Source organism: Podarcis cretensis (genome assembly GCF_951804945.1).
Source record: "Podarcis cretensis genome assembly, chromosome: 12".
Lineage (NCBI taxonomy): Eukaryota > Metazoa > Chordata > Lepidosauria > Squamata > Lacertidae > Podarcis > Podarcis cretensis.
Window position 1 is genome coordinate 38,522,620 of NC_137181.1, and position 16,614 is coordinate 38,539,233.

Sequence of the window (16,614 nt, forward strand, 5' to 3'; positions counted from 1 at the left end):
ACAAAAGACTGCTAGTTTTACCGAAAGAGAACAGCAGTGGCTTAGCGTGGGGGGTGCAGGGGGGGGGGCCGGCCGCAACATCTGGGGGTTAGGGTTAGGGGGCGCAAATCCACGGTTAGGGGGCACAAATCCATGGGTTAGGGGGCGCAAATCCATGGGTTAAAGGTAAAGGTACCCCTGCCCGTACGGGCCAGTCTTGCCAGACTCTGGGGTTGGTGCGCCCATCTCACTCAAGAGGCCGGGGGCCAGCGCTGTCCGGAGACACTTCCGGGTCACGTGCAGCGTGACATCGCTGCTCTGGCCCAGAGCCAGAGCCAGAGCCGCACACGGAAACGCCGTTTACCTTCCCGCTAGTAAGCGGTCCCTATTTATCTACTTGCACCCAGGGGTGCTTTCGAACTGCTAGGTTGGCAGTTCCATGGGTTAGGGGGCGCAAATCCATGGGTTAGGGGGCGCAAATCCACGGTTAGGGGGCGCAAATCCATGGCGCAAATTACTTGCCTTGCCCCGGGTGCTGACAACCCACGCTAAGCCACTGGAGAACAGCACGTTCCTATGCTCTTGTGGCAAACGCAGCTTATGTTTGTTCGGAAGTGTGCTTGGGGGAATGGGAGATGCCGAGAGAGAGACTCCCATAAAGTAAATTATAAATTATGAAAGAAGACTTGGGGGGGGAGAGAGAGAGAGAAGCGCGAGCCCTAGTCCGGAGGCGGCGGGCTCCTTTCTCCCTCCGCACGAGAGCCGGGAAGTTCCACACCAGCGCCAGCCGCCTGGGGAAGCGCCTCCTCGGGCTTAGTCTCCCCTCCCCATCCCCGTCCGCCCCTCCCCGCCCCCCGCCCGGAGGCGGCGCGACCGGCAGCCTCGGCTTCGCGAAGCTGGACCAGCCTTGGCACATGGAAGGAGCGGCGCCCCGCCGGTGCCTGCTTGCAAGCGCTCGGCCGCGGCTCGCCTGGTTTTCCCGCCTCGGGCTGGGCGCCCTCAGTAGCCCGCCCTGAGGGCAAGAGCAGCGGCAGCAGCAGCAGCCCGCATCCCGTGCGCCTCTCCTCCGCTTCCTTTGTGTGCGCGCGCGAGTGAGGGCAGCTGAGGCGGCGGCGGCGGAGGAGGAGGAGGTGGAGCCGCTCTCTCTGCCTCGCTTGTCAAGAGTGAGGCGCTCCGGCGGAGGGAGGGAAGGAGGAAAGGCGAAGGCAGGGAGCTGGCGGGGCGGCTCCAGAGTCTCTCCTCTCCTCCTCCTCCTCTCCGGCGGGGAGAAAGGAACTGGACGCAGCGCGGGGCCCTTCGCCGGGCAGCCCGGGCGGCTTCTCCATCGCCTCGCGGAGGCTGAAGGGGGCGCGAGTGGAGCGGCGGCGGCAGCAGCACGTTGTTTGGCTGGGCGGCAAGGCGAGCCCCGGCGCCAGCAGCAGCGGTAGCGGGTGCTGTTGCTGCTGCTGCTGCTTTGCTCAGCGCGGCTCCGGCACTTTGCAATGGGTCGGGGGCGGCAGCCGGAGAGCAGCAGTAGCAGCAGCAGCAGCAGCAGCACCTGGGCTAGTCACTAAGGAACCCAAGAGGAAGAGGATGGCCACCTCCAGCAACTCCAGTTTGTCGGGCTCCTCGGTTTCCTCCGGTAAGTTAAAAAAAAAAAAAGAGTGAATTAAATCGCCCCTTACGGCAGGATTTGCCCCCTGATTACCTCCCAGCCTTCCGGAATGCTGTTTATTTATGTTAGTTAGATGGACGGACCTGGCTGCGAGGAGGATCTCTTTGGCACCAAGTTATTTTCCTTTCCTTTCTTCCACTTTGCATGCAAAAGGGCAGGAGGAGTAACAGAAAAGAGCAGGTGAGGTGCGTGCTTTCCTGCATAGATTTGGGGAAAGTGCAGCATCCAAAATCCTTTTTGTCCGTCGATGGTTGTATGCCTGGTTTGCAAGAGGTTGCTGAACCCAACCTGACAGTTACGATTCGATCCGTAAATCGTTCGGGGGGTGGGGATGGAAAATGCCAGCGTTAAACCTCTGATACCGTAACACATTCACACCCTGCTCAAGCAAGAAGATGAATAAAATCACGGTGGTGGTCGTATTCAGAGTAGACACCTTCAAATGAATGGACGTGACTGAAGTCCATTGATTTCAACTTCACTACTTGGAGTTTAACTATTTTGAATAATGCAAGCCATTCTCTCGTCATTGTTCGGAACACCAGCAGTTTCTAAAAATATCTGTGCTTGGCTGAGCAGTTCCTCCCAAGTGTGATTACACCTGTTCAGTTACCAAGTCCTATGGAGCAAGCAGTTGCAACCCACTTTCACATTCTTCTTCATTTTCTGACATAGGTGGATTAGTGTGTGTGATGGTAAGCCTTCCATGCAGGGCTGAGCCAAACTCATAGGTGATGTGTGGCAATTTCTTGCTTATATTATCTGGGAGGTGAACTAGTAACGATCAACATGGAAAACAGTGCTTCTCAAATATGGAGGAAGGCAAGTCAAGCTGCATCAAGCTTCTTATTATTCCATTCTTTACTGTAACTTCTGAGTTTCTTGAATAGATTTGAGAGTGATGTTATCAAACCAGACAGCTTGTAAATGCCTTTCCCCAAAAGAAAAGGTGGGCAACCATTCCTATGTTTGTTTATTCAGTCCTACTGATTTCAATAGACTTATTCTCTACTAAGTATACGTAGGATTGCAGCTGCATAATGCAATTCCTAAGGGACGCAGGTGGCGCTGTGGGTTAAAGCCTCAGCGCCTAGGGCTTGCCGATCGAAAGGTCGGCGGTTCGAATCCCTGCGGCGGGGTGCGCTCCCGCTGCTCGGTCCCAGCGCCTGCCAACCTAGCAGTTCGAAAGCACCTCCGGGTGCAAGTAGATAAATAGGGACCGCTTACCAGCGGGAAGGTAAACGGCGTTTCCGTGTGCGGCTCTGGCTCGCCAGAGCAGCGATGTCACGCTGGCCACGTGACCCGGAAGTGTCTCCGGACAGCGCTGGCCCCTGGCCTCTTAAGTGAGATGGGCGCACAACCCCAGAGTCTGTCAAGACTGGCCCGTACGGGCAGGGGTACCTTTACCTTTTAATGCAATTCCTTACTTGGAAAGTAGTCCCATTGCATCCATTGAGTGTGTGCGTTGTAAGTGTGTTTAGGATTGGAGCCTAAGTTAAAGGTTTTCTATTTCTGCTGAATACTCCTAATGTAAATGTTCAGTAAAGAATTCTGTCACCTTCTTGAAAGCTTTTCTTTTCGTTAATAAAATTAGACACAAGTGTTTCCTTCATTAAAGCTGTAAAAATTAGTGCTAGTAGTAGAAAACCTCAGTGTGTATGCTTATGAGGACTAGAATTGGAATGGTGTTTTTGGCAAGATGAAGCTGTAAGCAGTCATCACCTGAGAACAGCTTGCTTAAAGCCCATTAGTCAGGTTCTCACTGAATGCTGTTTTGTGAAATTAAAAAACCTAGCACTCTAACATGTGATGAATCTTGCACATTAAAATTGTGAGATTCACATGGGGAGAGGTAACACATTCTTGAATCAAGAGAAGCTCAAATTTCTGTGGTGAGTCCAAAATACATATTTTTAATATGCTGAAGTTCATGTTTCACATGAACCAGAACTTCAGAACCTGTATCTTATACTGAAGGTCAGGACTCGAAAAGCTGAAAGCCGGTATCTAATTTTTGATATGTTTGAACCAAGATAAGGTAGATAGTTCGTATATGATTAAGTTTAGCAGTTATGCGCAATATCCATTCTTTTTCTCAATAACTTTTTTAAAGAACAGAATAAACAGGATAATCTTACACAGAGTTAGACCAATGGACGCTCATGAGGTACAGTGGTACCTCGGGTTACATACGCTTCAGGTTACAGACGCTTCAGATTACAGACTCCGCTAACCCAGAAATAGTACCTCGGGTTAAGAACTTTGCTTCAGGATGAGAACAGAAATCGTGTTCCAGCGGCAGCGGGAGGCCCCATTAGCTAAAGTGGTGCTTCAGGTTAAGAACAGTTTCAGGTTAAGAACGGACCTCTGGAACGAATTAAGTATTTAACCCGAGGTACCACTGTACTTCAGCATTTCCTATGTTGACTAAACCTGTGGTCCAGTTCATGTGGGTAGTATACTCTTTCCACTAATCCTACATTACTCAGAAGGCTTACTTATGTGCCTATATATCAAAAGACAGATTAAGATAATTCACAGTAAAATGAGGGAAATGGGTAATGCTGTGGAACTGGAAAAAAAGAAGCACTCAGGTCTCCTCCAGATGACCTATTTAGTCAGCATTCTTCCTGTTTTGCTCGAACAAAGCTTACATGGTAGTTAGATTATGTCTGGTCTTTATTGAGCATTGCTTCCAATTTGTTTAGGGTGCAGTTATTTGACAATGAGCATGCATCCTGACTAGCTGGTGGGGCAAGAATGGGGGAAGTTGGACATCTCCATGTTAATAATCCATTCATCCCTCACTTTTCAGTGCAGTTCTTCATCACTTTTGTAACTGCAATAATTCTTTTCTTTTTTTTAAAGTGGATTTGTTGCCCTAGGGTCACAGAGCACTATTTGCATATACCTACATTTCCGCTGAGTGCCTGCGGGATAGTAGAGCATGAGAGGCTTAATATCAGGGTTGTGGGTTCGAGCCCCATATTGGGCAAAAAGATTTCTTCAATCTAGGCAGTTGGACTAGATGACCCTGGTGGTCCCTTCCAACTCTCCAATTCAATGATTCTATGCATGTGAATCGAGGGATGCGGGTGGCGCTGTGGGTTAAACCACAAAGCCTAGGACTTGCCGATCAGAAGGTTGGCGGTTCGAATCCCCGCAACGGGGTGAGCTCCCGTTGCTTGGTCCCTGCTCCTGCCAACCTAGCAGTTTGAAAGCACGTCAAAGTGCAAGTAGATAAATAGGTACCGCTCTGGTGGGAAGGTAAACGGCGTTTCCGTGTGCTGCTCTGGTTTGCCAGAATCGGCTTAGTCATGCTGGCCACATGACCTGGAAGCTGTACTCCGGCTCCCTCGACCAATAAAGCAAGATGAGCGCCGCAACCCCAGAGTCGGCTACGACTGGACCTAATGGTCAGGGGTCCCTTTACCTTTACCTTTATGCATGTGAATCACCACAAAAGAGTAGCCATCTGGAGGCATACTGAGTACCATACATATTCAGCTTGGAAGCTGGAAGAGGTGGGGCAAGGAACTTATGGTGGCTATGAGTCGTTGTGAAACAGCATGGGATAAGATGAGTTGAGAGAAATCAAATCTTTGGGGCATTTTTGAAAAAAAAATCTTGGCATCTTTATGATGTTTAAATTAAAATGCTTCTATGGTTTATATCGTACCATAGGGCTCAAGGACTGGTGTAATTATATCATGCTCTGGCATATGAAGGATTAACTAAGTGTTCAAGAGCTTAATGTCACGAGACATTCATATTCCCATTTGTAAATATTTTAAATATTCCCCCTGCATTTCTGCTCTTAAAAGCAACACATTTGTATTCCTCGCTATGCCTCAGTTTTAAGCTCTGTGTTGTTTCATGTCTGATGGGGTGTTATTCCTCATTTTAGAGTGTATCTTTACTCAAACAGAAGTACGTCCAATAAAAGATGTAACCACCATATCTGTTTCATATACTTTTCAGTAAAAATGTCAGTATTTTTTCCCTTAAGTGATGTTTCCAGTATATGTGGGTCCAGCGCATTTGACTTCATGCAGCTGCATTTTGGCTGTCTGTGGTTTTTATTTCTCAGAACTCAGCAAGTTTCTGAGCATTTTCTAATAGCATCTAACTACATAGTCCAGTTTTTAAAAATGAACAGCCAGAGCATAGTTGGGTTTAAGAAGAATAATTTTTCAGATTATATATAATTATTTCTTCTCATTTGACTTTCCATCATAAGACGTTCTGCTTCTTGCAAAGGACACATTTTCTATGGACAAAGTACAGAATCAATATAAAATACGACTGTTACTGTTCTTACTACTGCTTTGATAGATGGGGGTCATTCATGTGCCATTCAGGGAGCGTTGATTTAAGAAGCAGTAGGAGAACTAGGGTAAAAAATTGGCACACCAACTCCCCCCAAAAGCTGCAAACTGCACCTCAAAGATCAAGCCATATATTTATAATTGAAATAAAACGAAATAATATAGTGGATTCTTTTTGGTTCAGAATAATTAGGTATGCTTTCTGAATGGTAGGTAAAAAGCAGGTTGCACCTACCAAATTGTATGGTAGGTGAAAAACAGAGTACCCAGGGCAGCAGACCAGACAGAATGGCATTCATGCAGTTTCTCTTTGACTTTGTGCTGGCAGTCGAATGCAGATTGGGCAATTGAAATTGATGTGGAGTTTTTGTGCAACAAACCTGCTTCTCAGAATTACTGGACTATTTGCCATAGGGAATGTGATGGGAAAATGTACACTAAAGTGTGGAATAACAGTCGCATCATGCGACCTTGTCTAACCTCACTGCAAACAAATCGGGATGAACGTTCAATAGGTTGTCTGGAGGTGACCCTCTTTGCTGAAATGAGCAACCAAGACTGGCCTGGAAGCTTTTAGAAATATTAGGCAACTGCTCAATCTTGCCTAAAGAGATCAGCTGACACAACTGGTCTCTGAAATGCCCTAGTTTCTTCACATACCTATTTCACATTCCTCAGGATATCAGTTCAACACTTGGTGTGGGCTTGATCCTGACAAGCTTGGGTAGTTTTGCCCTTTGGGTGCTTGCCAGAGCACAATTACAACTAGTCCTAGGCAAAAAGTGGCAAATTACAAGGCAGGATTCTTTAATTCTGAGCGAGCTTGATTAAAAACTTGTTTGGAATGTATAAGACATAACAGACACAAAGGTAATCTACACCTGCATACTTTTATTACCTACTCTTATAATTCCAAATGCCATTTTAATCACACCTAAACACTTTCCAAATTATTGTTGAGAGGGCAGAAACCGCTCAGGGATGGAGGCATTCATGCTGTCACCTATCTATCAGTTATCATTTTGATTCTCCTTTTTGTAATTCCAAAAGGCATGAAATTATTCTGTCTTCCACTTGACGTATTTATAGCTAGCATGCATTGCATAGATGAAAGGCCTGAGCAATCAGGTGAAAAATTGTGTGCTACTAGATATGGTTTGGGTTAGGAATTTTTGCTCTGGTAGCTGTGCTAGAAGCGGTTCAGTATTTTGCCTGATCCTGTGACCTGCTGCACAGGAACAGTGGCTTGTGCAGATGTTCCAGCTGCAGTGTAAAGGCACAACCCCGGCCCCTTTCACTGACGGTAGGAACACATCCCATGCCTTCCCACTTGGCCAGTACTAAAATTGGGATGCTCACCTTTCAAGGCTGTGCTCCTGCGTGGGTCATGTGACTTGCATGAGAGCACAGCCCCCAAAATGGGCTGTCCCACTTAAATCAGGACAGTTGGGGGGTATGATGCATGTAGAGAGAAATTGATAAAAAAAAAAAGTTTCATTTTAAGGTATAAATAGATAAAGAAAGATACACACATACTAACATGAATTTCTTGGGACTAATAACTTTTGTGATAAATTTGCAAGACTAAGGACATTTTTCACAGCATGTGACATGAGCTGGGAATCAGCGTGTTTTTACATGAGTAGAATGTGTCCTTTTATTTAAAATGCATCTCTGGGTTATTTGTGGGGCGTAGGAATTTGTTCATATTTTTTCCCCAAAGTATAGTCCGGCCCCCCACAACGTTTGAGGGACAGTGGACCGGCCCCCTGCTGAAAAAGTTTGCTGATCCCTTAACACATGCCATGATTTTTCAGCTAGAGTGAAAGACCAGGCTCAAGCGAAGCGATATTACACCTGAACTTTTAAGGATTTAGTCGGGACATTACATGCATGTTTAAGAACAAGGATGTTTTGGTGCCGTGTGATATCTCTAGAGCCATCTGTGTGCTTCAGGTCCCCAAAAACCCTCATCTGTATGAGAAGGTTAAATGGGTCTTCCCATTTTAGATAAGCTACTACACAAGCTGTGCATGAAAGTAGCATGTGAAAATAAAGGAATAAAAGTATTATCTGAACTGTACCTGGTATATAGGTCTTTCCCCTGTTATGAGGTGCTGTTTGTGGTGGTGGTGGGAAGCCGAATTTGAAATGGTGTTTAAGGTCTGCCTGTGGAAAAGTGAAGGGTGAGACCCCTGGAAGGGTGGCCACAGTTATGAACCACTGTTTGTTACAACCTGTTGTCAGGATCCCCAGTGGTGAGCTGGGATTAGTTACTGAGAAAGAACCTGCCCCCTTACAGGGTAGTATACCAGGAAGTTCCCTTAAGTCTCTAACAGCAGTATACATGCACTTATCTTATTCTTAATAAAACTTTATATTCTGCAAAGCTTCTTGAAGTTAAGAATCTACAGATCTTCTTGATGTTAGGATGCCACAAACTATGCAGGTAGAGTTCCTGCTCTAATAATTATTGTACTTTCTGAAGCAAATAGGCTTGGGTAGGCTTCCTCAACCTTGGCCCTCCAGATGTTTTTGGCCTACAACTCCCATGATCCCCAGCTAGCAGGACCAATGGTCAGGGATGATGGGGATTGTAGTCTTAAAACATCTGGAGGGCCAAAGGTTGAGGAAGCTTGGGCTTGGCAATCCCACTATGCTTATTAGGAAGTAATATCAGTCTAGTAAGTGCCCTTGAGAGGCTGGCTTGTGTCTTCGGCAATAGGGGTTTCAGTTGGCTAATGTGCTTAAGGGAAGGAACAATATATTAATGGCAGAAGTTGTAGTTTGGGTGCAGAAGGCCCCAGATTCAGTTGCTGTTATTTCCAGTTCAAAGGAACAGGTAGAATGCGATTTGGAAAGCCTGCTGTTGGAAATCATGGAGAACCACTGGCAGAGTAGGCTAGATCAGGATTCCCCAACCTGGTGCCCTCCAGATGTTTTGGACTCCAACTTGCATCGTCTCTGACCATTGGCAGGGCTAGCTGGGGCTGATGAGACTTGGAGTCCAACATCAGCTGCAGAGCACTAAGCTGGAGAAGGCTGGCATATGTGCAGGTTGGGTTTCAGCAGGATTTGAGTACCAAATGAGTCATTCCTAATTTAAAAGTTCTTCATCTGTTCCCCTCTTGGGCTGTTATGGAGAGCTTCTACAGAATTTTGAATTCAGCTGGGTGGTAGCAGTGGAAATATGGGAAATTCCTTGGGCAAAATAAAAGAATACTCTGTTTACATAATACATAGAAACTAAGGGTTTCTGGAAGTCAAATTGGTTTTTCCAAGAAAAACGTGATTGAATAGTTCTTTCCCCAAAACTACTTTGCCTTCTGCGGTGGGTGCCAAACTCTAGTGGTTACTTAGCTTTTCTTTTTAGAAATCTTTCTATGTTACATAAAATGAAACAACTTGTAAGAATAAATACTACCCTTGATTTTAGCCAAAAGACCGATGAAGTAATGAAACAAGGCAACTTAAAACATAGGTCAGATATTGTGACAGATCTAAATCATAGCTGTCAACCGTCCCTTATTTGGCGGGAAAGTCCCTTATCCCAGCGCCATGTCCCGCTTTCCTTTATTGATGATGTCCCTTAAATTTCCAGGGTTTCAAAGGAAGCAGCTCCTCTCCCTCACTCCCTGCCGGCCAGGGAGGAGGGAGGCTCCAACTGTGTTGCTTGGCTGCGTTGCTCACCCAATAAGGAGTCTAAGAACGACTGGGGGGTGGCGCTTGCACGCCTTGCGCCATCAAATCGGCTGTGTTGCCTGGGGACTCGCCTTTGCTCAGCGCTTCCCAGCGGAGAGGTGACGGTAGTTTTCCTTTCTGCATCCCCTTTGCCGGGTTGCTGCGCTATGGGAACCACCGCTTGAGGCTTCGTTCGGCTGCTGGCTGGGCTTTCTGCCTTTGGCTCAGAGAGGCTCAGAAGTCAAACATACCTGTGCTCTGAAAATCCCTTATTTTGGCTGCTGATCCCTTATTTCCGTGGCTGCTGGTCCCTTATTTTCCAATCTGTAAGTTGACAGCTATGATCTAAATATGTGTAGCTCAGGAAAATGTATTTGTAGGGCAATGCAATTCATTATTATTTTTCAAAATATAGTACAGCCACCCACAAGGTCTCAGGAACAGTGGACCGGCCCCCTGATGAATACGTTTGCTGACCCATGGCTCCTTATATCCATTTCCAGAGATTTCTGAAAAAAACATTTCAATTCACAATGTTAGAAAAAAGCTTCAACATAAGAGAAATACAAGTTCAGCCTGCAGAGGTGAAAAGTGGTTTTGGAATTGTCTTATAGAGAAAACGTGGAATTCCTCTACCCACAATATAATTGCTTTTTCAAGAATTTATTCCCTTCAAGTACATCTACACTGTGTATTCTGCTGAAAAAACTGTAGCAAACAAACCATACCAAAGAATACCTATAATTCTTTAAAATCACATCAGACATCATTTTAAAACCTAATGAAACAATGGCAACATAACAGAGAAAAGGTGATTGCGCTGAAATGGAAGTTTTCATCGGTGCTTCATTTACCAACACACAAACACATATATGCATGATCTGGCCGTAGTATAAAACTATCTTAACACTGTAGTTCTCTGCATGCAGTATCTGTAGGTACCAACCGTGTGATGGGGCTTTCAAGCACATGCAGCTAGCCCCACTCCCAAGATGCCAATAGAGGGGCTTATATAGGGACGCGGGTGGCACTGTGGGTTAAACCACAGAGCCTAGGACTTGCCAATCAGAAGTTTGGCGGTTTGAATCCCTGCAACGGGGTGAGCTCCCTTTGCTCGGTCCCTGCTCCTGCCAACCTAGCAGTTCGAAAGCACGTCAAGTGCAAGTAGATAAATAGGTACCGCTTCGGCGGGAAGGTAAACGGTGTTTACGTGTGCTGCTCTGGTTCGCCAGAAGCAGCTTAGTCATGCTGGCCACATGACCCGGAAGCTGTATGCTGGCTTCCGCAACCCCAGAGTCGGCCACAACTGGATCTAATGGTCAGGGGTCCCTTTACCTTTACCTTTACCTTTATATACAGACACATGTGCACACATAGGGCTCCCTCCATGGGGACAGGAACCCTGCGAAGGGTTTGTGTGTAGGACCATTCCAGACTAGGCAACTGGGCCAGCTGGCAAAAAGAAGGGTTCTTAAACCTCGGTTTAAGAACAGTCCGGTTTAAGAACAATTTGGTTTACAAACTCTACAAAACCGGAAATAGTGTCCCGGTTTGAGAACTTTACCTCTATTTAAGAACGGAATCCGAATGGTGGAAGGGCACCGGTGGTGGGAGGCCTCATTAGGGAAAGCATGCCTCAGTTTAAGAACAGTTTCAGTTTAAGAACGGACTTCCGGAATGGATTAAGTTCATAAACCGAGGTACCACTGTGTAACAATAGTGCTGTTCCACAGAGCTCCACTTCTCTGCACCGTTAGGGTTGCTGTTCAAAGGAAAGAACAACAGGGAGTTTTAAACTAGAACACAGGCCTGGAAAACCTCCCAGATTTGCTGAGGGCAACTTGTTACTCAGGAAAGTCAATTCTCCCTCTGCATGCTTCCCAAATTGCTCTCATTTCAAATCGTTTTGCAAACTGTATATAAGAATCCACAGATATGGTATATACCAGGGGTGGCCAACTCCCAAGAGACTGCGATCTACTGTTAAAAACTGGCAGTGAAGTGATCTACCCCCTTTTTGGGGGTGTAGGACAAAAGTGTTGAGCTTTTTTTAGGGGAGCCAAAGTTATTATCATGATCTACCTGTTGGACGTGCCTCGTACAATATAAATTTCCTTGGAAACTTACCAATTTGGGATTTGGTGCATTTTCTGTAGTGACACGATGCCTAGTTATTCCATGGTAATTTGGGATCTGCTTTTTTGTGCTTTTAGTTCCCAATATTTCAGTTTGAAAGCTAATTCCTTAATACCATCAAAGCTTATTAGAAACAAAGACTATGTAAATATTATGTATTTGTATTAGTAAATTAATCTTAATTAAATTAAATCCACTCAAGCTCTGTGGTTTGCTGAGCAGCCAAATGAAACTAGCTGTTTAGACAAATGTAACAAATTTCCTCACAAAGGTTCCTGCTGCAGTCAACAGTAGCCAAGGACATAGCTCTAAGCAGGTCTCTGAAAAGTTTTGTGTTTACAGTAAATGGTAAAATCCATTGGGGGTTGTTAATGCTCAAGATATATCAATAATTACTTTACAAGCACAATCTTTCACAAAACCACAGGCTTGGAGAAAGGGGGGGAGAGACAGTCTGTTAAGTGGAAACATACAAATAACCCAGAGATGCATTTTAAATAAAAGGACACATTCTACTCATGTAAAAACACGCTGATTTCCGCACCGTCCACGGGCTGGATTTAGAAGACCATTGGGCCAGATCCAGCCCCCGGGCCTTAGTTTGCATACCCATGAGCCAACCTATATAGGAGTAGCAAAAATGCTTGCCTTTAAATAATTTATTTGTTATTACTTGTCAAGATAGGATAGTACTTTTTAATTACAGTACTGACAATTTGGTTTCTATATAAATTTCATAGCTTCATTATCTTGCTACCTTAATTTTTTAAAATCTATTTCACACTTTGAACTTCAATATTTCTCATGTTTTAGTTTAACTAGGCTCTGTGGTATATCACCCTAAGCACTGGTTTGTTAATTTAGCTACCCAGTTAACAGTAAACATTTGTTACTTCTAAATGAGTATAACTGGGATCCTTGAATCAGTCCAGTTGGATTCTTTGACTCTACTAATCCATGTATATTTTTTAATTCTAGAACTCAGCCACTGAGAAACAGCCTGAGAAGTGGAAAGTACAACTCACTTTAATAAATGTCAGCTTAAGAAAGGAAATCATTTTTCAAAGATATGTTGGTTTTATTTAATGCCACAATAAGGAGAGCACAACATATAATATTTTGGAGTGTATTTTCAGAGTAAATAGGTTGCCAGGCAATCATATCAGATGGTGTTAGGGTTCAGTAGTAATTGAATGTGTGTGACGTTGGAGGGGGGAAGGTCATGTGTCTAAAATGCATGGTGTCAGTATTTTACAGGAGATGGTTTGTATGCTGAGAGACCTTCTTGACCTGATGCTGTCAGAAGTTGGAGAACAAACACTGGGCCCTAAATACTAAGAAAATGATGAGATTGTACAGTATATAAGTTAGCATTGTCCTTTAATAAGGCATCCTTTTTATTTTTGTTTCATCCGTTTTGCCATGTAAAATACACTGTGCCGCTAGGACAAGACGGCAGCTCTTAAATTGAAATTGTTTTCTTTCTGTGGTGATTATAATTTAAAAAATGCTATTTGTACTTTACACTTCTCAAGGCATTTGCATATATGCAAAAAAGTGGTGGGAGTCAGGTCCACTCTAGTTTTAAGGTGGCAAGGTGAAAAGGAGGACACAATTGCTACACTTTTAATACTTTGGAAGAAGAGAGAATTTCAGACGGTGTTGCTTGTTATGTGAGCTACACCTGCTGGATTTTCCTTTCTTTCTACACAGTTGTTAAAAGTACAGGACAGGAGATCTGACCTCTTTTTTTATCAGGCATTCAAGCTGGAATTGTCCCAGGTGAGGAGCATGTGGCAGTCAAGATTTATTTATCTCAAGTTGTATTTTTCTAAATATGTTCCCTAGTTTTATACTGTAGTGTGTATATATAGGAACACAGTTCTCAACTATCACTACAATGGGCATTGCTTTCAGGTGGTTATGGTTGTATCAGTGGCTCTTACATGTGTTACTCATTGTACTGAACACAAATTTTAATAGATCCTCAGGGACAGATGGGTGCACGTAGAAACAAATTGCACCCACTTTGGTGATTTTCAGTGCAATTTACTTCCAGATTAGTGTATTTAAGACCCCAGAACTCAGACTGTTTTTTCTTCTATGATAAATGAGAAAGCATCTATTTTAGTACCTACTGCTTATTCAGACATTTGGTGGTGTCAAGCTCTCCTAAATTCTTGGATTGCTTGTTGTATTTGATTCATACCAGATACTTCCTTTTAATTGAAAATGTAGAACAATAGCTCTTGTCTTTGTATGGGTTCCTTTTAGCTTATTTTGTGAATATGGAGTGCTGGCCCTGCTGTAATTGAAGCAGTCAGTTTGTAACAAATTAAGCATCAAAACATGTGGGCTTGAAAGTAGCTTTTGTTACGACACTTCATAAATATAATTACTATTATGACTTTCTGTCCTGTACAATATCTCTCTTCATTGTGTACACTGTATGAGCTGGGCTTTTAAGGCAAAGCCTAGAACAGACTCATTTGTTTAAGATCCCATGGGAAAATCAGGTACCGGGTGTGCCTCAGATCTACTGTTGCTTGTGCCAGAGAAAGAGGCAGATTATTACCATAAGAAACATGGTTAGTATTCTGTATTTTGAGCCTTCCTGACAACTTTAACCAAATTTGAAAAATAAGATATTTGATTCACACTGTAACTACTAAGCAAAGCTTCAAGTGGTCCGTTTTGGAGATACTTGCTTTGTGGTAGTCTTACACAAGTGGGCACCTGTTAGCCACTTCTGAGGAAATGTGGAATGAGTTTGCCCAGGGCCAGTTGAGTAGCTGTTGTTTACAAAGGAACAAGCCATTGTTGATAATCCACAGCTCAAGACAGCACTTGTGTTGGGCAAGAGACTAGCTTCTTAGAGCTGATAAGGCAGCTTTTTGTGATGTGTGGCTACTATTTTGCAGCTGCTCCATAGCAAGATCCATATGGAGCCGGAGCTTATAAAAGGATCCAACATCCCACTGGGTTATCAAACCTTTTGCTTTTGGAAAGGATCTTGTTAAATCTAAAACACTGCTTAAAATGCATTTGCATTTCTCATAGAAGTCACATCATCTTCTGTGGAAATCTGCAGCCGAATCCAAGAGATATGGAGACTAGCTGTGGAGAGATAGAGAAGTTATTTTAATATACTTGGACTTATGCTTGGTTATTTTTATATAAGATTGACTAAGGACCAGGTCTCCATATTAATACCAGTTCCCCATTACTTGAGTTACATAATATGGTGTAATTTGCTCCACTTTTGTTGGAAATAATGTCCCTGATCTTAACTGTATTGACCTCATTACATTTTCAAGATGTTGTTCAAACCATTTGCCAATCTATACAATTCTTTGTTCTGCTGATGGTGAATTTAAACTACAGAGACCTTCATTGATTTGCTTGCTTTTATGCTGCTCGTAAGCCATATGTATCCCAAGTATTTTTGGCTCCCACTTTCGTGGTCAATGCCTTAGTTCAAGTTGCTTTCTCTAATTTAAGTGGTATTTGTTGTCTGAGTTAAGAGCATCAATACTGACTTGGACCCCCCCCCCAAAAAAAAAAATTTGGTGCTTAGTTTCTATAGTTATGACATGTGCAGCATTTTAGAAAGTCGTATCTGGATTCTTTTATTTTATTTCTAAGGAGCATCAGTAGTTTCGAGTGATGTGCCGCTGTCATGTGACACCGGCATCATTGCAGTTTACCTGGACAGAGGTGGGATAGAGCAGAGTGGCAGCAAGATTAGACCTGCCCAGATGTACCGTGCTCCTGCACAGAACTGTATCCACTGGTACGTACACATAACCCCAAAATTGCTGCTGCTCTACGCCGCCCCAGGCTCTTCAGGTAAACTCACGTTGGGTAGGTGCCTCTGTGGTTGTGCCCCATTACGCTGACTGCTGTTGAGGAACAGCCATGGTTGCACATTCATGTTATATGCACCTGTTAACTCAGAGTTACATTTGATGCATCTGTTGAAGTGGACTGTGGTTCATGAAAGCGAAGGCCATAATAAATCGATTAGGTGCCACAAGACTGGTGGTATTCTTTGCTACAGCAGATTCACATTCTTACCCTTCTGGAAATGGTTACAACTCTGGTGTGATTCCTTTAATGTAATTACACAACAGTCATACCTCATGTTGTGTTAGGTTCATGTTACGTCTTTTCGGCTTGCGAATGCGGCAAACCCAGAAGTGTATACTTCCGGGTTTTGCTGCGTGCAGAAAAGCGTTCTGCGCGCTTTGCGCATGCGCAGAAGCATCCTGCATGCTTCACGCATGTGCAGAAGCGCTCTATCGCGCTGCGTGTGTGCGCAGAAGCAGCACTCTAGTTACGGACTTTTCGGGGTGCGAATGGCACCCCAGAATGGATCGAGTCCATAACTAGAGGTACCACTGTACATCCTCAAAATATTTTGAAGATAACAGATTTTAGGTTTTAGTCTTGATGGTTCATTCGTGTTTGTGGTATCAGTGATTGTGTTCCTAGCCTTTCTTCAGGCTCTGAGTTGTTTTAAATTTACATTTTCACTGAAGAGCTGCTCGCTGAAACTTCAAAGCATGCAGATCTTTAGCAATTCAATCTGGAACAACATCTAGCATTATCTCATAGGGCATAGGCTGTCCATCTGATGGGCATTCTAATACTTGTTCCTTGCTTGTTATATGCTTTTAAAATGCTGTAGCTGATTCTGCTGATTTATGATCGTGCCATGTGGGGTAATAGCTACTAAGATAATCACTTTGGCACACTTTTCTTCCAAGAAAAGCAAAGTGTGGTGCTCATCAAAGATTATTGCTAATGGTCAGTGAAACCTGGAGATATATTATC

At 44.1% G+C, this 16,614-nt stretch overlaps 1 protein-coding gene across 1 annotated transcript in view; it reads left to right on the plus strand.

The window, feature by feature from the left end:
- Positions 1-974: 974 nt before the first annotated feature.
- CHN2 (chimerin 2) overlaps positions 975-16,614 on the plus strand; it is a 139,657-nt gene continuing 124,017 nt past the window's right edge. Inside the window, exon 1 of the mRNA XM_079948053.1 lies at positions 975-1,600. Coding sequence (XP_079804179.1) covers positions 1,552-1,600 — 49 coding nt within the window. The 5' untranslated portion in view covers positions 975-1,551. The remainder of the gene's footprint in view (positions 1,601-16,614) is intronic.